Source organism: Pipra filicauda, unplaced genomic scaffold, assembly GCF_003945595.2.
Source record: "Pipra filicauda isolate LSUMZ 115617 unplaced genomic scaffold, ASM394559v2 scaffold73_size2923735_pilon, whole genome shotgun sequence".
Taxonomy (NCBI): domain Eukaryota; kingdom Metazoa; phylum Chordata; class Aves; order Passeriformes; family Pipridae; genus Pipra; species Pipra filicauda.
The window spans coordinates 2,529,974-2,557,350 of NW_024104909.1; the positions used below are offsets into that span (position 1 = coordinate 2,529,974).

A 27,377-nucleotide genomic window follows, 5' to 3' on the forward strand; every position below is an offset into this window, starting at 1 on the left:
TCATATCCTGCTTTTCCTGACAGACTCTATTCCAGAAGTGCAGAAGTTTTTTTTTCCTCATGTGAAAGTACAGTTGTTTCTACCTCTGGTCAATGTTCAATCTGTATTCAGCTAAGACTGCTAAAATATAATTTTAAGAAAGACTAAGGCATTTTATTTAAGTTCATTAAAAAACCCCACAGGAAACAAGCCTAAACTTGTGTCATTTGTTCAAAATGAGCATTGCAAAAATACTGGTTTCAATTCATTTGGTTATTACTTTTATTTTTTTTCTTTTAATTTTTTTTCTTTTGTTTGGTTCTGTTCTTAGTCCTGAATCCCGCTTATTCCCTGGAAATGAGCTTATATTTATGTATTTCTGAGAAAAAAATACTGAACTATATACCAGTATTATATATTAGTCATCGCTTGCCACCAGTGTTAATGCAAGTGATGTCACAGAGATCATTCCTGGTCTGTCCATGGCAGTGCTGTGGTCTGATTTCCCTGTGGTGTTGGCTCCAGGAGCCTCATTCCAGCCAGGACAGGGAGCTGAGGAGGCAGCTCTCGGGTGGGATGGGTGGGTGGGCGGGTGTGGGTGATGCTCCCATGGGCAGCAAAAGATCCAGAGACAGGGCTGAGAGGGAGAGAGAGCGCTGGGCGAGGTGCTGGGAATATTCAGAGAGGGCACCAGCTTCCCCACGGGATAACAAGGGGGTTGGGATTCTGGAGCATGTCTGTGTTTTGTTTTTCCATTGTCAAATTGTACATGTTTATTGGGGCTCTTTCTGCCTTGAAGTCAAAGGGCGAAAAGCTCCCCTGCTTCACTGCGCTGCTGTGACTTTCTCACCGGTTGTGACTTTATTTCTGTTTTGAGATAAAAAACTGAGGTTTAGTTGAAGTGTTCCAAAACCAGATACCACTCTCTCTCTCTTTCTTGTAGGCAGGGTGCTGCTGTGCCAGGCAAACCAGGAGGGATCTCCCGTGTACAGTGCCCCCAGTTCACTAGTATACACATCCACAAGTAAGCTAGTGTTATGGCTCGTTTTTTGTTCTGTTTTGTGACAAAAGCACATTAATGTAACTTAAGCCCCCGAAAAATGTGAACTTTCCCAACAGCTTTCGTTAAAGCAAATGTGGTATTTATAAATATATATATATGTGAGTAATGTCGAGAGATAATTTGGTGTTTTTTTAGCTGCATCTTTATCCTCAAAGTATATCTTATTAAAAAAAAAAAAAAAGGAAAAAATTACCTATATTTCAATGTTCTACAGAAATGGTCAAAAAATTCTACAATAATAGTGACATTTTTTGGAATCCAGTACTGTTTCACGCTCTGCATTTTGTGTAGATGTTGTGTTTCTTCTTCCATCCTGCTCACAATACACAAAAGGTCTTTTATCACACAGCCATTTGATTGTGTCAGGAAGCAAATAGATATGAAGCCTTTTCTTTTTTTTTTTTTTTTTTTTTTTTTTTTTTTTTTTTTTTTTTTTTTTAACAAAAGGAACAGCCTGTATGGAAGTGGGTATTTTGAGTTATAAAAAGCTGCCCTAATAAAAATAGCAGAGACAAGCTGAAACGATAGATGCTGCCATCAGCCGTTTTTCTACACAAAACTTTGGAGTGGAAATGTGTCCTCTGAAATCCAGAAGCAGAACTGATTCTTCTGAGAGTGTTTTAGATGGTATTGGTGGTGCCAGTGATGCCCATTCTGGCTCCTGGTCAGATAAGAAGGCTGTAGCTGAATGCAGGAGCAGTAATTGCCCTGGCTCTGTGCTCACAGTAGTGCTCTGGAAAGAAAATACTTTACATTGTCTGATTTAACATTATCAGATATGCTCTTTATGAAGGTTGCATTCAGTCTAGAATGCAGTTCTACTCTTTTAGAGCTTATCTAGACTACCAAAATAATTAATTTATTTTTTTAAATTAAAACCAGGAATGAGGACAAAAGAGTTCCATAGTGAACATCTCTACAGTCATGTAATTCTCTTATGTCAAACGTTATCCGTGTCATCCTTAGAGCTGCTGCTTTTCCAGGATATGTATGGGATCCACTTTTGAATCAGCAGTCTAGTACTTATTGTTCAAATTAACACCTTTTAACATGTTTTTAGTGCACTGTTCCTTTTAGACCAAAATATCAATCTTTGACTGAAATTGTTTTCCCAGAAAATGATCCAAACATTTCACTCATCTTGCTGTTAGGGAGCTTATTTTGGAGGAGAGGGGGCAGTGTTTGTTTTAAGTTTCTGAAAATTACTTTTAAAAAAAGCCCTTCATAAGTTTGCCCTGTTGCTCCTATTACATCACTGGTACATTTATTTGTGGAGTTGCTGTTTACATCACATGGTATTCCCACTAGTATCAAATCCCTGGAGAGTAGCTGCAAGCTCCCTGAGCTCTGTACTTCACTGTTTCCATTATGTCTCCTGAGTCAATCCCTGTGAAAAATCTTATTTTGCAGTGGTGCTCCTTGAATAATGATATCCTAACAAACACCTGTTTGTTTTCAATTATGCCAAATACATAAGTAAACAGACTTTGCCTATCTGCCTCCCACTGGGCAATGTGTAATGCACAGTTTCATAACAGACATTGCTGGTAGCCCTTGCAGAAGAAATTATTACACTTTTGTTGAATCTCTGTGCATGCAAGTCAGGATTTTTCTTTTATTATGTGTAGTATTTTATCTTGCCAAAATGCAGTTTCCCCCCCAGGGTCACAACTCCTAATAACACGAAATTACTACAATTACTAATGATTGTAATTAGGTTTTTTATTTCTCCATATTACAAAACTTTCAATAAAGATGCAAAATAGTTTCATTTCTATAGGAAATTCTACCAAAAGTGGAATAGAAATGAAGGTTGACTTTTGTCTCATTTCCTTTATTATTTTAAAGATCTTCTATATTCCATTTTTTATGCACATTTCAATATTGGAATTATAACTGATAAGTCAACATTTGTGTCTAGGAAATCAATACTTGTACTATTATCATTCCAGGTAGACAACAATATTTCAACTTTCATTTCTGAAGAATTTGTTAATCATTTATTCTGTTACTGCTGATATTGTAACTGTGTGATATTTTAGAACCGCTTACAATGTTAAGAATTAAGTGACTTTAAATTTGTAATTGCTTTAACAGAAGGGAAAGAGTCTGCTGAGGTTATTTTAAAGCCATCTGAGATATTTCAAGTTCATTAAATGCTAATGACATATAGGAATTTTCAGATATTTGGAAGAGGACAGTCCCTGTCTAACTTGACTGTTCATCTTTTGGTCCCAAGTTTTAAGGCATAAAGGACTGAAACTTGGTTGTGAGATGTATTTTTCTGAATTCTGGCTCACTTTATTTCTCACTTAACATTTTGGCTTTTAATTGTACTGGTCACTTGTAGTCTCTGATGACTCTGAACACTTTTACCCCGTTGGCTCTCCAGAAAGCAGAGCACAATTCTCGGAGCTGCTCTTTCCCTTCTGATATTTCTCCAGGATATATTTCATGTCTCATACTGTACATTTCCCAGTACAGTGATTAGTTACACCTCTGAATGTGTCAGGAGATGGAAACATGGCTCTGCTTCCTTCCATCACTTCTGGCCCTTTGCATAATACAGAGAGAAATGAGCTGTTTCTTCTGCAAGCAGTGGAACAAATCAGTAGCAATAGTCTCTCATGCCTCATCTGTTCTCTTATGCTGAAGAAGAAGATGGGACCTGGATCAGTTTTTCATTTGCACATCTATTCTGGGAATAGATAATTTGTTATGTAGAAGGCAGAGTTTCAGCATGACAGTGTGTTCACATCCCAGGGTGGGACAGGTTCTTTGATTTACTGAGTCAACCAAAGGCAGGAAACTCAGGGTCTCACCTTGGCTGCCAGAGATTCCCGTGGTATTGGCATCTTCAGGATAGGACTGATACAAGAGATTTCAGCTAAATCCTGCATCATTATCTTAATGCAGAATGCAGACAGTCATGGAAGGAGTTATATCCAGCCAGGAATGATTAGAGGACACCAAATCCCTGTGAGTAAGCATTCACTGGAAGCTTCCTGGAGGCCTGTGATATCTCACTGGAACTTAGTAAATAAAACAGTTTGGCTCCACGTAACCAACAGTCTCTCCTTGCCCTCACTTCTTTAAACTAGTGGCTTCCACAGGGAATTTTGAAACTCCAGAGAAATTTGTGTCTCCTGGTAAATAAGAAATGTATCAAGGATAATTTTGGAACTTTTCCACACTGAAGCCACATGTGAGTAGGATCCATGAGAAAAAGGAAGATTCAAGAGAAGAAAAAAGTTCTGTCCCTGAATGTCTGTGTCGCTGTCCTGCCAAGGACAGTGACGTGGCTGGGTATGTATGGTTCAAAACCAGCAAAAATGCAAATCCGAATTGCTACAAGGACTTCTGAAAACTGCTTTGTGCCTATTTTTCTGTAATATGGAAGTACCTGAAAGTGTGAATGAAGTAGAATTTCATGAGAGCCAAAGTGTGGGAAAGCAGGAAGACGCAAAGTTGTGGAATTGTAGAGTAATTGAGGTTGGAAGGACCAGGCTGCTCCAGGAGCCCTCTAAGGATGGAGGTGGCACAACGTTCCTGGGTCATCTGTTCCAACACTGGAATGACCTAAAGTGGAAACTTCTCTTCTTGCAAGTCGCGTTTGCTGTCTCTTGTCTTCCCAGCATGTGAAGAGCCCTGATCACCTCCCTGCCCCTTCTCTGCCGGGGCATGGAAAAGGAGATGTCAGTGGAAATCTCTGTGGTCTGGACTAACCAAGGAGTGTTCCTGGGCTCACCAAACCTGAGCACTGGTGCAGTGAAGCAGCCCCAGCCTGAATTTGTGCATCACATCTCAGAAATGTCCAGCTGTGCATCCCCCAGGTCCCACAGAAGGCAATGGGAGTGAGATGGAATTTAAAATTTAAAGGGAAGTTCAAAGGCAGTTAAATATGTTTTTACTCTCTAAATCAGAACTTTGAAACTTTTAGGCTTTGTTTTAGCTCCAAGTAAGCATAAAGGTACTTGAGTTGGCAGGTATGTGGATTTTTGTGAGCATATATTAAAAGGGGCAGTTCACTGGACTGATTAGCTGACAGGTATGATAAAATAATTTAAGTTTCTACATGCCTTTATTCAGAATGTTGTGCTGATGAATGCCTCTATTTCTCAAATGCTTAGCAGGCCCATAAAAGAGAATTTTGCCTTGACTTCAGTGAGTACATTTTAAACTGAAGTCAATTTTGGCTTAGATTTTCTAAATGTTAGAGTTGTTTCATCTTCAGTAAGCATGCTCATCAGCTCCTAAATAAATCTTTCATACTGCAATCAACTGATGGAATTAAAAGAAGAAAAATATTAAAATGCAGAAATCCGATATTAATTCATTTTAATCTATCATACTCAAGGGCAAATGAAGTTGATGGCCCATTTTTTAATTGATATATTGATTAAAATTTTGGAAGAAGTGGTGCTAGAATTCAGCAAAAATGATTGAGGTGGTACAAATGCTTATAAATCTGTCCCACATTGTTCGTGTTCTTTAATTGTAATTGTCTGATAAAACTTCCATCGGTTTCTGTAATTAACCTAATGGTCTAAATGAATTTCCAGATCACTGGTTATTCATTTCAATATAGAAAATGCCATTACAATGAGTTTAATTAATACAAAGTAAGTTCACAGTCCATTGTACCATTAGAATAGAATTATATTGTTTTAACTGTTTAAATTAGGAACATTTTTTCCTCTCATCTTGTTTGTCCCATTTATAGACTCGAGCGTTCATTTTCTATTCACACTTTACAATTAAAATATTTAAAACCCGACGCTCTTCAAGCCTCAAAATACCAGCGTAGATTTTTTTATTATTTTTTTTGTATTTATCGTTTCAACTATTTTTAAGCAGAATTCAGTCAGTGCCAAGCTCATAATCCCATGATATGCCCTGGAACATCTTATTTGTCTTGATATTCCTCTCACAGAAGTACATACGACAGATAAGCACTCACCAGAGGATCCTTTTGCTTTGCGTCAGACAGATATTAAAACAATAAACTATGTTGCCCTGGGATTTTGGCTTATGAGCAACCAGGAAGCAACAAGGCAAAGACGAGATGTTTTTGAAAGGCGGGAAGGCAGTTCTTTGGGAAAATTCCCTGGAAACCCTCGACCCCGTAATATCTTTGACAAGAGATGTTTTAAATGCTAAAGTTCTTTTAGAGCAAATCGGGGAAAGAGGCTTCATTCCTGCAGAGCAGACATTAGGAATGGTCCCAAATAACACTACTGATCCAAAGTTATGTGTTATGTGCCAGGAGAGAAGGAAAATCTATGGCACGACCTTGGAATATTAATTACATGATATGGGAATTTTACTTTTTATATATGTTCTCTATAAAAAATTTATCAACATTTAAGTATAACAGACATATGCACTAGTTTTAAAAAGATTTTTTTTTTCCCTCTGGGTGTTTTGTTTAATTCAGGGGTGGAGGATAGTTCAGGATCATGTTGATAGCTATAGAATAAATAAGGAAAATCATAAATACAAAGTATAAATATCATATCCAATAGTAGGATTTAGTCTCTTTGAGGACTCATTTTGTTACAGAAATAAAAATTAAATCAAACCTGTCTATGCAATATGTCTGTTGAATATCTATGCTTAGAAGTAGGTTACTTGGCTTAGGAATGTTAGTAAACTCCCTAAAAAATGCTTCATGAAGCTGTTTTCATGTCTCTTGTTTCAGCGAAGACATTCCAGGTTTTAATTTCTCTGGCATTACTAATGGATTGAAGGAAGACCTTGGACATTTCTATTATGTTCTGGGATATTTTCAATACCGAGAAGATTACACAGGGAAAATAGAAATTTTCCAAAGGTGATTCACAGTGAGCTTCTGAGCCAAATCATTAGTGGAAGCACTGGGTTTAGAAACCTTGATTCAGTTGATTTTTGTCAGGTTTAATCTGTTACACACATGTAATTACCTGAAAATTATATTGTAATGATGGTAGTTTTCTGATGGTATTATCCTGAGACTCCAAGCAGCTGCAGTGTGGGTGCTCCTGACCTTTGGAATACCCTTCTCTGGATTTTGTATGCAAGACATGATTGACCATATTCAGTCCAAATGGTCAAATATCGTTATGACATCAGTGATTCATTTATTCTGATTTTATCTTTACTTTTTTTTCTTAATTTATATGTTGCAATTTTACTGTTTAGCAGGCTTGCCATTTAGAATTAGAATCTGGGTCAGGAACAGTTTAAAAAACGAGTATTCATGTGGTATAAATAATTTGCCAGTGCTACAGTATTTCTGAATTAAATGTAAAAAGGTTCTGCGAACTAAATTTTTAATTGGTGTGTTCTCTCTTAGGCTAAATTGGAATGGCAGATCACTTCATCACTAATAAAATATGTATTAGTAGATTGTGTTTACACGTTGGTGGGTTTGTCTGCTTTTTTATTGCTTCATAGGGAACAGGTCGAGCACCCCTGCAAAGGAGCCTGTGATTGAGCCAACTTAACCTTTTGCAGGACTGTGGTTCATAAATGAGAGTGCAAAAATCCTGCCCAAGGGGAAGTGTCTACCCATTCGAGTAGAGCAATCACACATACAATTTCCAGGCCACAAAAAAATCTTATTACTGAACATTTAGGAGTCAAACTATCTTTTAATGTGCTTCCTGAATTAATTAATTGCCTTTATTTATGAAGTGAAGAGAATCACCTTGTAGTAACCATGAAAAATGTGCAAAGTGGCCTTCCTGTTTGTATGTTAAATACAGTGGGTTTAACTGAAAGTTTAAATAAAGAAGATGCCAATAGTAAGCAGGAAGGGAGTTGCTTTCCATGATTTTTTTCCCCTCATGTATAGAAGTGTCAAAGACTGAAAAATCATCACTTCCAGGGAGATGTCATCTCTTTTGAACTGTCTTTAGAAGGTTTTGAAACATTATTTTTGCCCATTGTGTTGGACCTTGCTTAGAACAGTTACACTACTCTGGATGCAGGATAACTCCACTGACTTCCAAGTCAAATAGTTATAAAGATAGTAAAAAACTAACACAATTGAGTAAAACTGTATTCATATTAATTATGTTATATTCTTGATTTAAGTATCAGCCTATTTTTAGCTGTAGTGAACCTCTTTGAGTTCTTTTAGTAGCACCACCTGAAATTCTTGTTACAGCATTTTTGGTGTTCTGTTTCACCATATATTGTCTTTTCTGTAACTATTTTGAAGAAGACTCTCATTTTACCTTCTGTCTGTCTGTATTTTAAATGGAGACTATTAAGGCATCAATAAGATACGTTGTAGTTATCCAAAAATATATAAATGTGGGTTTCATTTCACTCCCACAAATCTGTTCTTAAGGACCTTGCTGTTTGCACTCATTCTTCTGTTAATCTGTTTAATGATGGTGTGTCTGAACTAGCAGTTTTAAAGAGCTTTGTAAACAGACACGTCCTGAATTGTGTGTCACTGATTTTTTTTTCCCCCCACTTATACACAATCCTACATCTGGGTAGTGGGAGATGACTGGAAAGATGGGCATAACATTTTCAACAGTAGATTGTGGGGGGAGCATCTCTGTCCTTTAGTTCAAATAATAAAAATGGTGTGTGGCCAAGGACAACTGGGCAACTCAGAGGTCTTAACTGGGTGTTTTTCTGGTGATGGAGATTTGGCACTTGGCCACTGGCATTACTTGACACTAATCAATGAGTTAGGACAGTGAGATTTTTTTGGGCTTACTCCTTTCAGTATGCAGCTAAATAGTGAGAATTACATTTAGAATTATTTCGCATGAAGATGTTCAGTGTAATTGCACATCAGACCCTTTGTGCAGAGCCCTAGATCCAGGGTTCTGATGTTTCCTTAGCTCTGCTTTCTAGGTGCTGTGTGATTTTTAGTGCTAGGCACACACAGCTGACTGTAAATCTGAAATCATTCTGTCTGTCAGATATCAAGCTTAGTCTGTAAGTTTTGGTTTCAAATAAAGATGTACTTTATTGTCACTCTTCCTGTATTTTGTGATGGTTGTTGTTGAGTCATGGCTCTCAGAACCGTGCTGTGTACAGCAAAATTCAACCTGAATTTCACAGCTAGTAAGTACTTTTGAGGAATTAACATTTTTAGTATCTGTATGACTTTGCAGGTGCAATTCTTTGTTTTGACAATCTTTTCCATTATGGCTTGGATTAGGTTAACAGATGGGTCTTTCCTCTATTACTTCCTGCCTAAATTGTTTCCAACACAACAGCTTTCTGACAATCCTTTCTTTACAGTTTAATAATTCTGCTGAATTTTAGAAATCCTTGTGTCATCTAAACAGTATTTCTTGTCACTATATAATTGACTCGCATAAACATTCAAATCACTAAATTTTGTCATCTCTTTATAGGAGTGCTACCCTTTATCCAGCTTTCCCCAACCCTGACCTTTTCCCTTTGTCTCAGAAACAATGTTTAGCACAGGGGATTTTTTTTTTTCCATTTGCTTGGAACTTGTACATGTCCAACAACCAGGAAGAGGAGACAAGATATTGATCACTTTGATTATCTATATTTTAAGATTGTTCTTTAATTTAAGATCAAATGTTTTTTCTCTGATTCCTACTGTTTCTTTTCCCTTATGGCCTCTGTGCTTTGTTTTTATCTACTGAGCTTTTTCTTGTTTGTTAGTAATTTCTTTTGTGAAAAGTCTTCTGTTCTTTGTACCTCAACTATTTGTGATTTCAGCTATGCAGTACTCTAATTTTGATATTAAGTACACCATAAGTAATTTCACCACCAGTTAGAGCATTTTTTGATTTGAAGTTGTTAGTTGGTGTAATATTGATTTAGCAAAAAATCTCTCAACCATCTTGGCTGTTCCTTTGTATCCTTCCTCATCCTCCATTTCTTGTTGCTTGTTATTAGAAATCCCTTGATACCTGAGGGGTTCAGGTAGCTGCATATACAGCCCAATAAAAGAAGGGTGAGATATATGGGAATTTGTGATCATCACAGAATCACTAAATGACCGAATTTCAGAGGGGCTGAGGTTGGAAGGAACCTCTGGAGGACTTGTTGTCCATCCCCTGGTGCTTGAGCAGCCTGTCCAAGACCGTGTCCAACCAGCTTTTGAATATCTCTAGGAATGGAGTCTCTACAGCCTCTTTGGGCCCCTGTACCAGTGCTCGGTCACCCTCATGGGGACAAAAAGATAAAACTGTTTCCGTGCTTTGGCATCACAATTTTGGTCAGAAAGTTATAAGTTAATGGCAGATAATGGTTTCAATATACATGGAAACCAACAGTGGATCGTTTATTGGTAGAAGAGTTGAAACAAAGGAAGGCAGAGAAAAAGAGTAATTCCATATGTACTTAAAATAATTACAGAGAAAAGTAAGTGTGAAGTCAGTATATGCAAGTCATTATTGAAATAATGGATCAATTAGATCTGAAAACAACTTTAAACTAAGGATAACAAAATGGAAAGTTTTGTTGGAATAAATTGTCTTCCTATAATTTAACATAAGAATAAGCACATTAAATAGGTTGCTTTTTGGTGAAATATTTAATGTACCTTTTTCGAGTGCATTTGGTTATGTTGGTGATTTGGTGTGGAAAAAACTAAAAATCTGGTTTTTTACATATATGAGACTGAAATAGTTAAAAACATTTCTAGAAATATTGGCATGTTTAAAAAGTTTCACCAAATCGATGTGAAATTTGGTGCTAATTTGGATTTGAAGAGAAACTTAATGCAGTAGTGTTGTGTAAAGGGATTCAATTACAGTGTGCAGTGTTTTGTAAGTAACTGTCTTGCATAAAAAAGTTAATTAATCAGGGCTGTGTCGATTTCCTTGTGCCATGTCAATTAGCAGCAAGGTAATTAATCACTAATCACCCAGCGTGCAGCTAACTAAGGGACAATCCAGGAGCCATTTGTTGTTATTTTTTTTCCAAATTAATGGCACACAGAGCCATGAAGAAACACATCTTGCCTTTCATAATATTTTTATCGACAGTTTTGCATGTTGTAATAGACTGCAGCAACAAGCAGCTGTAGTTCAATGGAATATGAATATTAAAGAAACAAATGAGAGCAGATTTATAGGCCATTGCTTTTCTGTTATGTCAGTTTTGAGATTACACTGAGCAAATGAACAGTGAAAAATTACTCTTCCATGTGGAGAATGGTGATTAGACTTGTACATTAATTAGAGATTTTTGTTTTCCTTTTTAATGCATTTCAAATGAGTGTCCCCTATAAGTAAGGGTTTCTCCAAAATACGGATTTATTCATGCCTAAACAACAGTGTATAATACTGACATATACTTTGCTCCAATAGTAAGGAAATAATTGTTCTATAATTTTAAGTATGTTTCAAAAAATAAATAGATAAATAGAAATAAAAACAAGTGACCAGTTGTAACTGGTTTTGATATATATGGCAGGTTTCCTTTGAATTCAGTTAATTCACAACTAGATCCCAGGGAAAATCCTCTCATAAAAGTGACAGGTGAAGAACTGTATGTTCAGCCTGCTAATTTTAAACACTCTGAACTTTCTAAAGGTGGGGTTTTTTACCCTGAAATTTTAACTGTGTATGTGCGTGTATATAAATATATATATGATTTAAATGCCTTTTTATGTTAAAATCTGTAGTAACACATTTTACTGGCAGTGTACTTTGGTCTGTGTATTTAAATGCACACATCCTCTTTAACACAGTGTTTATAATTCTTTTAAAGAATGCCACTTAATAATACTTATTACTATTACAGTGAAGGGAAAACACAGCATACATTGGGCTAAACTGCTGATTCTCTTCCTGAAATCTCAGATAACATCATATAGATTATTCTGCTTAGCTTTTCTCAGCGTGTTACCCATTATATCTCTTTGGTTTTAATTTATTGTTTTTCCTCGACAGGGGTCCTCCTGAACTCTGGGAATAATGTAAATGTGTCTCCCTGCCTTTGTAGCAGTTAAACTGTGCTGCAGTAAATTAGCTATAAACTGATGCAAACATGATGTAACATTAAAATTCTTCACCATAAAGCATTTGCAGACTCTTGATGGGAGATGACCTGCTAGTTTGTGCAAAGGAGGAGAGATGAGGAGTGATGAGAGGTAGATTTGTTCATCCATTTTGATGGCACACCTTTCTGGGGGCATATGGCACTCTCATACAAATTCCAACCACAGCACAAATGGGAAGAATAATTGCCCATTAAAATGGCTGTATATTTTTATGGCTTTGATACAAAATCTGCCCCCTGTTGTTTTTTGCATCTGCTGCTCTTTCATCTATCCCAGAGCTTTAAAACTTTAATACACAGTGTATAACCCTTAAGTATTTTTTGCCAGGTTATATCCCTCTTTTTGGGAGCTCGAGCTCTGTCATTGTTCCTCTAGTCTTTGTTTTCCCAGGCCTATGGTGAGATGTGGTGCCTAGAAAGTCCACCTCCCTGTCCTATTCATTTAATACAAAATTAGTAAAACAAATGCTTCTATTGCATCTTCTGGGACAAATTAAGATTTGATTAAATTTCATCTGTGAACACAAAGATTAAGTTTGTCTTCCTCATGCTCATATTTGTTTTTTGTATAAAATTGTTAGTTACCTAAATTTTACTGATATACTAACAAGAATCCTTTTAATTCCAGAGGCTTTTTAATTTGCTTAAATGTTGTGATTTGCTGACCTGATTTCATGTTTGAGATCTAAGCTGAAGTTCAGTGGAGGAGGTGTCCTGACAGTGTTTCCAAGTTTACAAAGTTTAGGAAGAGAGAACCCAATATTCATTGTAGTAATACATTTTAAAATTTTAACCTTTCAAGTATAAAAATAGAACAAATAAGTTTAAAGAAGAAATCTCACCAGCATGATGTTCCTTAAAAAAATCATTTAGGCTGTAGAAGAAGATGATTTGTATGCTTTCGGATAATTATATGAAGCAAAGCCAAGCACTTCCACAGCATATTGCTTATACTCTAATTTTTTAATTTGAAAAAGTAAAAGTGCAGTTCAACTGTAGGAACTGAATTTCTGTGGTTGCTCTTGTAGTCTCATTCATATTTGAATAGTTGAATGAATAATTATAGAACTGAGGGGCTATTAGATGAAATTATAAGTTGTCTCTATGGCTTGATATTTGACCACATGCTGTCCTTAGAAAAGTCTTTTTTTGTTTTAACCTCATATCATCAATGTGTATTGGGAGAAATCTGCCTTTTGTGTGTCACAGATCAGAAGGATTCCAGTCATCAAATTACTTTGATGATTTTAAGCCACTTTTGCTTAGAAGTGGGCTCAGATGCTTCCCTGCTGAGAGTCAAACACATTTTCAACCCCATTATAATAGCATTTTCACTGACTGAGTTGCAGCACTTTGGCACTCAGGCACTAAGGAAGGTTGACCTACAAACTGTAAGTCATTAAAATCTTTCCCCCTCCTGGCTAGTATATTCATTACTTTTGGGACTGGTTAATAGCATTTAATGCTTCCTGATGGGACAACTCTTTTCATAAAACTGTTTTTATGAAGTCCATTCTTCAGTTGTGTTCTAATGGTGCCACTTCTGCTGGTTATTTTGGGGTGAGGATATTAAAAAGTTGGTAACAAAATAAATTCTGTGGTTACTACATATTCCTGACCACCTGATTTCTCAGCTGGCCTGAACTAGCACAGTGTTTTTGCTCTGAGCTGAAATCTAGGGTGACAAGACTTGTTGCTTATTTTTCCTCTGATCTTAATCTTTAATGTTACTACCTGGAAATAAAAGGCATGTTTTCAGATACTCTGATTTTCAGATGGACCCAAATCAGTTTTTTGGGATGGATATAATTCTGTTGTGCTTAAACTCAACTGTTAGACCTCACTTGATCATAAGACCTTGCAATACTACTCTCAGTCCCATGTTTCTCTTGTTTAGTTTCCATCCCATCTGATCCTCTTCCTGCCAGAACTGCAAATCCCTGCTCTGCCTTCTACTAGTTGCTTCTACAAGCTTTTTTAGTGCTTTGCTTTACTTTAGACATTTTATGTTCCATGACTTTGTTGGAAGGAAACAATGCAATGCAAGCACAGCAAAACAATTAGGTTCCTTCAGGCTTTTGATTCTAACACCTCTTTGGGTTGCAGATCCTTTGGAAATGGTGGAAATCACTGTCCTGTCTTAGCATCTCCCAGGAATGCTGTGCCACTATTCCAGGGTTTGGATTTGATAGGCACTTGGGGGCTAAGTGACTTTTCCTGTTGGCTCTGTTTCTTGCTTTTTCTCCTCTTTCATAAGATAAAGCCTTCTTTCTCATAAAAATGTAATTTTATATATATAATATATAAATATATATACATAATATATAAATATATATACATAATATTATTTTTGGCTCATTCATTGATGGGGCATTCTGCTTTTCCAGTGACATTTCTTTGTAGAAAGTATTCAGTGCCAAAGATTTGAGGTCATTGGCCCTTCCTATAGTTCTTTCCAAGGTGTGACCATGACAAATACAGAGCTGGATTGAAAGGTAGAATTCAAAGGCTAAAAAATGCTCTCAGAGCACATTAAGAGCTCACACTTTCACAGAGGTGTATCCTCAGTGTCTCTTGCATTTAAATATGACCATTTAAATGTGTTGTTTGTATTACCTATTGTAAACTATTTAAGGAATTCTCACTCACAAACACATTCTCTAAGGGACTGAAGTGAGCAAGGCACCACGTGGTCCAGCCCTCATGTTTTTCTCATGCATTGCTAATTTTCATCTATAAAATTTTATTTATTAGACCCCTGCACCTTTTATTTGTTTGGTTGTATAGGCAGAGAGTTCACTCTATCAAAGGAACCACAGCATAGACTTGTAGATCTTTCTGCTGTAATTATGTCTTCAGTCCACTGAAAACTACATTTTACATTTTCCTAAGTATATTGTCTTAATTTTTACCCAGGACTGTATACATGGAAAGGAAAAGGACAAAAGTTACATAGTTTCAGCAGTAGGTCATAATTCTAGAACTCCTATATTTGTACTGTTCAATATTCAGTGTTATTGAATATGCAAAAGTGCTTACAGCATTTAAATCTGTATGATATATATTTGTTTTTTCTCAAAAGAATGCTTTCTATTAGTATTTATTTAACACTTCTTAAATACTGTTGCTTGCAAAGTTATCAACAGTATATTGAGTTCTGCAAGTTCATCTTGCTGATTTTGACACACATTCTTATTACAGAAAGGAATAAAAATCTGGTATTTGCACTTTTTAAGACAGTTCTAATTTATTTGTATTGCTGTAAGGTTGGTTTATATTGTATCACAGACAAGTAAATCTTTGCAGAACTTACTGTATAATCTTTTTGTCAGTGAGAAGGACCTTGCAAAGCCCCACAGCAGTAAGGCAATAGTGGAAAGTCACCACAATGACAATATTTACCTTCACATGTTCAGCCAGCAAGGCCTATGAGTTGTGAATTTTTCATTTCCTTTTTCAAATTCAAGGCTTCTTTTAAAATTTATTACCTAAACAGATGAAAGACCAAGGAGGTTTGAAATAATTGTTTTTCAGATTTGAAAACCTCAGTGTTTTATACATCATTATTTCCGTTTACTTACTCCTTATTAGGGCTTTAAAAAGAAATGTTTATTTCTTTTATCTCTTTATTTATAAACTAAAAAAAAAAAAAAAAAATCAGCATAGTGAAGCACAACTGATGCAACCTGAGTGCCACAGAGCTGGATTTGATTTTTTTCTGTCTCACTGATTAATTCATTCAAGAAATACCTGTTCTAACATTGAGAAACAATGTATGTACACAGGAGACATGAAATAATGAAGTCTGGTTAAAAAAAAAAGCAGAGAAAGAAAAGTGTAAAGTTTGTTTGGTTGCTGGGTTGGATTTTTGTTTCTTTTTATAATTAAAAGTTTATTAAGAGTACAGTTTTACAGACATTTTACAGAAAAAAAACCCCAAGCCTCTAAGTAATACTGTATTACTGTTCAATTTCTGATTAAAATATTTTAAGTCTCACATGGAACTATAATTAATATTTACACTTAGTTGCAATGACAATATAAAAATGTCTGGGTTAATTTCTTTATTTGCTTTAATTGCTTCTATTTGGTCTGAATATTATCTGAATTCAGACAGATATTTCTAAACTATGCAACTCTTGCCTTTGAAGGAATGAAAGGTACTGTTATGAATGTGGTACAACCCAAAAAAAACCAGAAAAGAGAGAGAAAACTCTTTCTTTCCATGGTTACACAGTTAAGACCCAGTTAATAATCAGCTCTTGAACAAAAGCAAAGCTCTGTTCAGTTGCCAAAATCACTGGATAATGTAGATGACCCGAGGTCACCTAAATGTCTGATGTCTCACCCTCACTCAAAATAGAGCTGACTTTGGAAGGCAGATCCAATACTACGATGCAAATGTCTCTGACCTTATGAGTTGGAGCCTGAACTTGGACCTCAGGAGTCTCCTGGCTGAACTAGCCAACATTCTTTTTAATAGTGTGCTCTAAGAAACTGAGAGCCACCTCTGATAACATCATCCAAATTCCCAGTTTGTCCTGTTTACATACAAAGATTTTCCGTGTAAAGACGATCTAAAAGACTAATAATTTACTTATTTGGTGACTCCCTCGTCCAGTTACAGGTAATAAGCATAAACATGCTGCTTACTTCAGAACACTGGACCTGAATGTTGCCCGTTAATCCCTGTTTTTTTTCCCCCTGCAGTGCCAGGATTTCCCTACCCTGCTGCGACCGCAGCTGCCGCTTACAGAGGTGCCCACCTACGAGGCCGAGGTCGCACGGTGTACAACACGTTTCGTGCAGCAGCTCCCCCTCCTCCTATTCCAGCCTACGGCGGGTAAGGAGCTCAGTTTTCCATGCCTTTAGCATGGAGCTCAGTTTTCCACACCTTCCAGCATGGGTTTCACAAGGCTACACACTTTTATTTTTGTGGTTTTTTTTTTTGGCCGTGGCTCACCGCCGACACCAGGCCCGGGCTGCACCTTGCCCAGGGTGTTGAAAAATGACTGTAATTTGTACTGCCATGGTTGGTGGCCTCAAGCATTTCAGATGTCACATGTTGTTATGTAAATGCTCTCAGAAACGGGGAACGCTTTGGAACGGAGAAATCGTTTCGGCTAAAAGATGTATTTTTGATGATTGCAAACATCTGGTTATTAAGGAGGTTGGATCAAGTTAATCCCTTTTTCTTCAAATCGTCTACTGAAAGTTGTCTCTGGACCTGAAAGCTTAGTGCTGTATTTATTTTATTTTTTTTATTGCAGTTTTCTTAGTTTTTCCAATTGCCACCTTTGCCATGATAGAAATCTGGGATGCTTCTCTCAGGACCATGGTTTTGGAGTATGTTTGCCTAAATAATGCCTTAAGATTTCCCTGTCAGTGACCTGCATTTACTAAAACCAACCAGTAAACTAAGGAACAAAGAGGAATTCATAGTAGTAATTTCTAGAAATTTAACAATCTTTATTTCAGAAGATGATTGGGATTTTAAGTGTATTTTTGAGGGAAAGAAAGAAGAAATAAACTCTCCTATAGCTCTGCAAATGTTGACACAGAAGGGCTTTGTATGCTGCGTGTGATGTTTAAAAACCCTAAAAACATTGATAAAAGATTTTCAACTGTTAAGAAATTGGGAAACCTGCAAAATCAGAAAACTTACCGGATCTCAGGCCAGAGTAGCATTTTGTCCTGAAAATTTGAAGTGGATTTGCTGCCACCTCTCTGTAAAGCAGCCAGATCTTCCTGAGAAGGGGTCAGGAAGGGTTGGCACAGGCAGCAAGGGAAGGTGATCTCGATCTCTGCCCACACTCAAATCCCATTCAGGAGCTCATCTGCTCCCACAGGGAATATCCTCTTGTACAGGAGCTGGCAGCAGAGCCTCTTCTTCTCCTGCTCCATTCCTTAGGCAAGTTTGCTAAATCTCATCAGTCAGCCTTCAGGCTGAGTTTTCAGGGATATTTAAGACAGGCAGTTTCACCATTCCATCAATTCTGGCAGTTATTATGTCAGACAAATTAGATGTTCTGAAAATGAATATACAAATGATGCCACAAAATCAGTTTATTTTGTAAAAGTGTGCTCTGTTGTTTTATGTAAGTTTTTCGTAAGCAAAATAATATTAATTTAATAAGCAAAACAGTATTGCCACTACTGCAGGAAGGCACTGTGGTTTCTGAAGATTACCTGAGTTACCTTCAGGCAAGGATGGTGTCCCACCAAGGTTATCCTACTGTTGCCCAGACTCTCATTTAGAGTTAATCAAGGTATTGGACATGGCAATGATGGGAGCAAGTTTAGAATGTCCAACATTCAGATTTCAGTCAGAATGTCTCAGCTACCAAGTGGATACTGCATATAAAGAAAGTGGATTCTCGGTCTCTAGCTCATTTAAAAATAAATTCTTAAATTTGAACATAGAATGCAATATGTAGTGAGACAGCAACATGGGTCATTGCCAATGGCATTAATCATGATGGCAATAATCATGATTAACACCTTAGTTTAATGTGAAGTCATGAAGTTATATAAGAAAATACCTACCAGTATTGGATAATACTTTTTCGGTTAGTATTTGCCAAATGAGTAAATACTTTCTGACTAGTAGGTAACTTAAATTTGCCCTAATTTAAGAGGCCACGTGGGTGCTCTCTGTGTATATGTATGTGGGGTAGCTTTTTTTTTACAGATTTTTGTGGTTCAGTTAGTACAGTGACTCAGCAGAAAGAATTACATTTCCAAGTGCCATACATGTATATCCTCATGTAATTGTGCTGCTCGTTTTCAGCATCTTTAGGCAGTAAGTTAGATGTGCAAGTGCTGAGAAGTCCTGTTGTGAGCCAGTACAGCAGTTGTGCCCTGCAGTCGGGTTCAGCAGTGTTCCAGCTGAGCTGGTTTCCAAGGGGTCAGCTCAGCACTCTTCCATCCTTCTGCAGGGTGGTTTCACAGTCAGGTTGGATGAGTCTCATTTCCTTCATGGCCTGTCCTTAAAGCTTCAGAGTGAGCCACGTGTTGCATGGCTCAGGAGTCACATCTTCTCACTGCCCTGAGTGCTCCCAGCTGTCTGAGATGGACCCTTGGTAACCCAGGGCCCACCTTCCCAGTCTAAAGTGATTTGACTCTGCCAAAGTTTTCAATTACTAAGCCCTGTCCTAATTCAGGGAGGTTGTAGCTCAGATATTAGTCAGGCTTAATTTTCTCCATCCACCTCTGGGTTATAATAAAGCCCTGCTTTCTGATGCACAACACAAATTGCCCACTTCCATAATTAATGGATCAGTGCAGGAATAATGCATATCTGTGTTGCACTGATCCACAGCTGGATTAATAAAGCTTCATTCTGACATAATTTCTCTGGCCTAATGTGTTAGATCTTGTGCTATAACTTCACTGATGCAGTTTGGAATTCCTTTGTGATACTTTGTTCTGCGCTCACCCATTATGTAATCTGACCTATTAAAGAAGCAAAAAAAGGAATTTTCATCAGCAAAAATCCTTAATCAATGAAAATAAATTATAAGAATGTGGTTTGCAGTCACAATGGGAGTAGGAGTTGAGAAGAATTACAGAGATAATAAAGAGATCACAAGGAATGAATCAACTCAGAGAAGGAAGCAAACAACTTGGAATATCATTTGTTGATAAGAAAAATGGAAAAAGCTTTAAATGCTGTTTTGCAATTAATTTAGTAAAAATTTCTCATTTTTCACCCAAAGAAGGAGCCCAGCCTTACAGCCAAGCAAATAGTTTCACACTTAAGTATTTTCAATCATTAGAAAAACCCCACACATTTTCTATAATGACAGATATAATTTTAATTATAAATTTACATTGAGTTCCACCAACATTTAGTTAGAAAAATATTGCTTTTCTTTTCGAAAAAGAACTTAATTGTAAAATATAAATCTGAAGTTTGAAATTACCTCTTTTATTTTATTTGATTAACCTTAGGAAGCTTATTGCTGAGTAATACCTGATCTGAAATAATCTCCTTCACACTTCCTTGTTTATATTACATTGTTTTGGAACTGAAGCCGAATTATTTTGCTTTGAAGTTGAAAATCAGCTGTAAAGCTGAGAGCATGTATTCCTTAGACTGACACTGATCTCTGAGCAGCTCTGCCCCCCAGGTCCCTGCTCTCTAACAGGTTCCTTCTACTCAGTCTGCCTGGAATCTGTAGTTGTTCTTCTTCACTGGTGTCCTGTTTGGTAGTGACTGTGACCTTTTCTTAGAAGCTGTTTATTGACCAAGTTAGGAAAGGCAAGGAGTCCCAGGCTCAAAGGAAATCTAGATTTTGTGGTCTTAAGGCAAAAGAAGTTCGTGTGGTTCCTACTGAAAGCTCTGCTGTGCCTCCCACTTACTGGGGAACAGAAGACATGGGACTCTTTGCTAGGTCTGAGGAAAATTGTTGAGTATAACCATATTCCAGGCCATTTTTTTCTTATAAATCAGAGAACAGCACACATGCTTTAAAATGTGTCATTTAAAAATGAAATTACTGCTCATGAGATGCATAACTTTATCTCAATAATTAATGGATCCTTTACTTACGAGTGAGGCATTTCACTAATTCCTTGAGCTAGCATCTTGTTTATCAGCTCATGGAAAATACTTCCATTTTAGCACCTGTGGCATCCTCTCTAATGCCTTGTCACACTAGAATGTGCAGTTTAGTCATAGCTGCGAATGTATAATTCATTTATGTCCCATCAAACCTCACTGACACTGAAATGAGGGAGTAAAAACTTTTTTTGTGTAAGAATACTGAGTGCTGAAATTTAGAGTGTGGAGGTCTACATTGCAGGGAGAGCTCAGCCTTGACACTGCAGGAGAGGGGAAACAAGGGCTAGTGAGGTTCTGTATGACATGAGTGGAGAACAGCAGTCAGAGCCTGTCCCTACAGGAGGATGTTGTCTTGGCTAGGAAAGGTACTCCTGGGGCAGATTTTGGATTTTTTTTTTCTCTTTGGCAAACTGTTGAAAGCAGGCTAACTGATTTTAATACCTGTAACTTTTTTTTGGCCTCTGTAGCAACTAGAATGTCAGCATTCCTTGAAAATCATTCACCAAACAGGAAAACAAGATGAATATGAAACTCCACCTTTAATTTGCTGTCAAGAAAACCCAGAGTCACTGTATGTCTGGTAGTATAGCAGATAGAAGTATTAGTAAAACTTGTGTTCCAGCATGATTTGTTTAAAGTTCTTCACAGGTTTAGAGTGTGATGACTTTGTATTCTGTGTCCCCTCTGCTCCTTTCAGTTCTGCTGAAGCTAACAGAGCTTTCAGTCCATACCTCCACTTCTGGTGTCTCTCCTGGGAAAACAGGAGATAGGAGAAGTAACAGAGACTATTCAGAAATTGTTCCCCTTGCTAAAGTAAATGTTTTCAAGTGCTACAGTCTAGCTGATTCAAAATGAAAGAAAAACCAGCTTTATTTTCCAACACTTATTCTGAATTTAAGAAAGAAGGATGATTAGTATACACTACTACACCTCCTGTGGTAGTTATGGGTTTTTTCCAATATATTTCTTTAGGCTCACAGAAACTTCTTCTTACTTTGGACTCTGTATTTTGTGTATTTGTGCAATTGTTACAACAAAAAATGTTTTTTGCCAGTGCATAGTGATTTATGTCTGCCAGCTTTGTTCTCTGCAGCAATGCCCTCAGTTAATTTTCCAAAGCAGATAATGTAACTTGTTCATGGCAGAAAATGTTCAAACTGAAAGTACAAGAACCTGGAATTAGAGAACATTCTAAAAAGTTGAAACTGCTTCATACAAGAGCTTCAGTTTTCTGTTTACAACAGTGAAAATGGTGCCATTACAGTGTTGAAAGGTGCTACATTAATTATCAGTGTTTGGTTTAAATAAGGCTGCAGTTGCATCTCTTCTATCATTTGTTTCATGAAGGCTTCATGTGAATGGTTTCATGGAAAAGGTGATTTCCAGAGCAGGAGCTGGATAATGTGTAGGACAGAGAAGGTGACCCTAACAGCAATTAAAAAACCAGAACCTCTCTTTTTTAGTTGTGATGGAGAAGTGATGGTGAACTGCAGACATGATTCCTATTGCAAATAATAAAATGATGGTTGTAATGCCCCTTTGTTGCCCTGAATCCATCACTCCAAGGCTCTGAATGTGCCTTAGGTTGTCCATGTCACCCTGTGCAGGACGTGTGTGTGGCTGAGGGCCACAGATACTCAACTGCCATGAAGTTACTCAACTAAGGTTTGTGCAGTCCAGAACTGTTGTTTTATGTCATTGATAGATTATTCAACTCAATTCTTTTGAAAGATGAGGATAGAAAATTATAATGAAGACAGATGTAGTCCTCCCAGGATATTTTAAAGGCGGAATCTAAACTAGTAAAGAGTTTGTCTTAATATAGTTACAAAAAATGATTATAAGACACAGAGACTTAAATAAAGGAGGTAAACCCATGAAAGTCAGATATATAATACCTGGTGAGGAAACAGGTTCATATTTATAGAAAAATAATTTCAGGAAATTATTGCCACATATGATGTTATTTAGATGCACATTTTCTTATTAAATCAAGACTTCTCAATTCTCTGAATTTTCCTTAGCACAATAAAATTATAAAAAACAACTGAATAGATGCCCTGAATTTGTTGTTCTTTTTTTAATGCCCCCGGGTAGCACATTAACACATCATCTATTCCTGGGTGAAGTAATTCAGATTTCAGTAATGTGGTTATTTGAAGACCCTGTGTTGGTTTATAAGGAGCATGATTTATCTGTCTGCCAAGACAATTCTTTTTAATATAAAGTGTAAAAGGAGCTGTGGTAAGAGGGGTCCCCGTGTGATGCCTTCAATCTCTTCCCATGCTTAAGACATATCATCTGTTTTCTGCCTACAGCTTCAGAGAGAGGAAAAGGGGAGATAAGCCAAGCAAATTACCCTTTGGAAAATTATATACTGAAGTTCTTGGTGTTTTACACTTTGTCCCTTGGGTGAAGGATGCTGTTAGAGAACACAGTTGCCTCCACTGGCAAGATTCAGTCATAGGAGTCAATGAGTGACAAGGACAGTGAATAGAGGAAATATTCTCTGAAAAATCTATGAAAGTGTGAAGAATTCCTTTTCTTCAAACTTCAGGAGAAGCAGAAGGGGTTTTATTTAACATCACTATCGTAATACAAGACCAAAGGGAGGAAATAAGATAAAACCAGCTGATTCTTTTTTGTAGTGCAAGTCCTGTTTGGGACTGTTATACTCAGTTACCTGATTCCATCATTTGATCTTAATATTGGCCATGTTAATGATGGAATTACACATATATATCTCATTTTAGAGATAGGTACATTTTTTTCAGCATAGTATTTATGAAGTGATTGTATTTTTAGAGTTCAAAATAAGCTTCTGTCTGTGCATGACTGAGAGTTATATGTAAAAGGAAGACTGAGGTGGATGAAGGAACCTATCCAGGGTTACAACCAGCTGCACTTAGTAATGAAATATTTATCAGCCCCATTCATCTTCCCTGTATATCCACAGATCACCACGAGGAGGAAGAAAAAAAGGTCCCCTTTCTGACACATAGTCTCTCATTATGCATTATTTTCTGAGTAGCAATGTTTAATAATAATTGAGAGTAGCATGTTTTAATGTCCTGTGGTAGGTTGACCTTGGCTGGCTGCCAGCCCCTCACCCAGCTGTGCCCCCCTTCCCCAGAGTACAGGGAGAGGAACTCAAATGGAAAAGCTCTTGGGTTGAAGGTAAAGGCAGGGACATGGCTCACAAATTAACATCATGGGCAAAACAGACTTGAGGAATGAATATAATTTAGTGCCTTTTGAAGTGCAGTTGGATGGTTAGAAACAGAGACAGAACCTAAACTACCTTCCCCCAATTCCTCCACTGTTTCCCAGCAGGAGTGGACAGGGATGTGAGGAACTGAGGGTTGTGGTTGAGGGATCTTCATCTTCAGCAAACTTAGTATAATTTGTATATCATCTCATAAAAGTCCTTCCATGTTGTTCATGATTGTGTGCTCCTACCTCACAGCCATGTGGAAAGTTTTATTTCTTACTTGCAAACAGGTGTAAGAAAACCATGGAATGTCTCAAAATAATCAGAATATCAAACCAAAATGAAGGTACAATGCAATGTAAACAACAAGCTCCTTGAAAACTGCCAGTGTAGACTGGGTTTTGCCTATTTTGTTCTGCAGACATAATAAATAAAAAAATACACGAGTAAAGGTCTGACCTCACTGAAACAAATGGCAGACGCTCTGATTTAAGTGGAGCTGAGTTTTCACACATTATTATTCCACAGCAAACTTTTATCATCAGTGTGGTTTTACCCATGTCGCTTGTGTGCATGTATGCATATTTATGATTTTCTCAAGTGATTCTGACTTAGACACATATCAGCTCAGCCCTGTGGGTTTTGGTCATTGACCTCAATAGATCACTTATATTTCTGACATGAAAATTCTTGTTGGAATTGCAAAACAGCTCAGACTAGCAACTTGGTAATAACTATTATTCCTAGATAATAGTATTCCCAAATTGAAAATACTGTTGCAAAAAAACCCCTATTGTGTGCTCTCATATTTAGCTCTTGAAACAGCTTGGGTTGATTCTGATAGTGGAAATACCCATTTGAAGTTGCAGAACTGCCAAATGAATGTAAAATTGCAGGAATTACATAATGTGTGTAATTGGTAGGCCACTGTTGTGTAGTTCCAGTTTTATTTAGTGTAATCATTTAAACTGTCTTTGTCATACTGTGTCATTTATCCTGAAGGGTTTAGAATCTGAAATTTGCACTACATGCACTGATGACTTATCTTAGCTGAAATACCACAGTCTCTTGGTGAACTGTTAACAGCAATATAATAATACCAACATTTTTTGAGGTAGGAAGTAGTAATGTATCCAACCAAAACTGCAGGGGACCTCAGAACCATTGGCATGTTCACTTTGATTTTCATTTTGAAATGATCAAGTAAGGAAAGTTAATATTTTTTTTTTCATAAGAATAACACCATGACATTCTCAACAGACCTGTTGTCACTATGGGAAATGTGCATCAAGCCAACAATGCAGAACCTATGGATTCTCTCACCTCTGTGTGCATTGAGGTATTGAGATTTGACCCAGTGCATAGAATATCAACAGCATAATTATTTCACCCACTCCTCTCAACATAGAAACTTATGCTGTGTTTTGTTTTCCATCTAAGTAATGACAATTACGTCTTTATTTCAGAGGGTTGGCATAATTGCAGGACAAGGAAGTAGCACTTCAAGAGTTAGCTTTTTGTTAATGTATTGAGACTGATTGTAGGATTGGCCCACTGAAAATTTTTATAGAAAAAAAAAAAGGCAAGAAAAAACCCCTCAGCCTTATCACAAGTTTTTTCCAATCCTGCCATGCTTTGTCTCCCTTTGACCAAGCATTTGGCCCTCTCTATAAGTGGATGTATTTGGTACAGTTTCACTTCTGATAATTACCACCAACCTCCTTAACCAATGTGAAGAGTGCCTTCCTTCCCCCTTCCCTCTGTTCTTGTGACAAGACTAACCTCAGCTGTGCAGGGGTTGGTGGCATTTGCATGTGGAAATGCACTAATATGGATGTTTTTCTTTGTGTGTGCATCCTTGCAGTGTTGTATACCAGGATGGATTTTATGGTGCAGACATTTATGTAAGTATTCATTGATGTGCATGCTGTCCTTGTACATTACCAGAGTCATTCTTTTTACAAGTTTGCTGCCTAGCTTGACTCTGTTTTGTCTATTTACCATCCCTTGCCTGTCAGAAAGAATTGAGAAGAATATCTCTCACATTGGAAGACCTTTCTGTTCATTACATCTATCATTGTTCAGTGGAGCTGAATTAACTCTTCAATCAAATGCTGAACGAATGCAAAAAGATGTGAAAAATGTGTGTGTGTGTGTGTGTGTGGAGGGGTGTCTCCCTTCATAATTGAAGTTCAAAAAAAAACCAAAGCAAAGCAGAAACATTCTTTTGCAAATCCCCAAAAACTCTTTTTTAAAAAAAAATCAAGGCAAGCTGAATATTATTAATACTTGAACTATGAAAATACTTCACGAAGAGATATAAATTTCCCAAGTCCAGCCAACATTGGGTATCTGTAGGTGCCGGGGTGATAGTAGAGCTTAATGACATAGTAAGTTTTAAGATATGGCTGTGTATTGTCTGTAATCTGAGTAGATTTCCAGCTGCACTTTGAAAATCCACTTATTTCAGTTTAAAGGAAATGGGTAGAGACTGCTCATGATATAAGTGGATTATTTGTTAGGAAAGACTTATAGCCCCGTGTCCATCATTATCTACTCACCTAATTGTTCACCAATTTCTTTTAAATGATATTTTTGCAAGTTTCGTATCAAGTTTTTCAAGTTTCTCACCTTGTTTCTTCTTGCCAAGTTTTTACCTTGAATGTGTACAAAGAAGTTACTTATGTCTGAGTATGCAAGAGGCTTGAGGTGGTTGAGGTTGAATTTCACTCTTCTAAAATAATTAATTCTTATACCTTATGTGTAGACATAAAATATTTTACTGATACTAATTAATCTTTTACATTTGTTATTATGTTAATAATAACAAATTATTTAGATTCATTATTTATATTAATAAAGCAATCTGGCCCTAAGTTACAGGTATCATTTTGTTTCACCAGACAAGTTGCTCTAACCAACTTGTACTGTCTCTGTTGAGATATGACAAGACAGATGAGTTGAAATTCATACATATATTAAAAATTAAATAGGTAATGCTAGAAAACATCCCTTGTGCTCATTATCAGCAGTCTTCTAGAACTATTTGCAAGGGATGGGATTTTTTGTTTAATAAGTTTTATATAAAGAAGGACAACAATTTGAATTTATGTACGAAGCAGGTTTGTTTTTTCTGATGGAGGTGGAAAGGTTGGTATTTCTCTGAAAATTCATTTGTGCAGATTAAAAACATTAAATTAGCAAGAGTTAAAATTGTCTCCCTATGTACTTAGTGATGGTGTCAGTGACATGTTGTTTTACAACAGAAGAATCAGCCGCTGGCCAAAGCCTTGCTCGAGTGGAGTGTGCTGCTCTAATCCCTCCTAACCACGTTGCTGCTCAGTTTTTGAGCTCTATGAGACACATGGAACAGTGTGGAACTTCCTGAAGTGTGGGTTCCAATTCTCATGTTCCTTCAAACTGTCAAAAGAATGTGACATCCACTTTGCTCAGTTTACCAGCCCAAAAGGGCAACAAGACACCTTTCTCTGGATGGCTCAGTGTGGCAGAATAGGTGGGAAATAAATGTCAGTGGAACAGTCTGTAGGTTTGGAACCCACTGC

At 37.0% G+C, this 27,377-nt stretch overlaps 1 protein-coding gene across 33 annotated transcripts in view; it reads left to right on the top strand.

Moving 5' to 3' along the window:
- RBFOX1 (RNA binding fox-1 homolog 1) overlaps positions 1–27,377 on the top strand; it is a 1,156,483-nt gene that overhangs the window by 1,089,662 nt on the left and 39,444 nt on the right. For 26 of the 33 annotated variants that reach the window (XM_027750814.2, XM_027750811.2, XM_027750810.2 and 23 more), the window contains 3 exons: positions 923–1,003; positions 16,748–16,880; positions 25,679–25,718. In XM_027750814.2, the coding sequence (XP_027606615.1) occupies positions 923–1,003; positions 16,748–16,880; positions 25,679–25,718 (254 nt within the window). The remainder of the gene's footprint in view (positions 1–922; positions 1,004–16,747; positions 16,881–25,678; positions 25,719–27,377) is intronic. The other 7 variants (XM_027750817.2, XM_027750822.2, XM_039389541.1 and 4 more) reach the window with 2 other exon arrangements.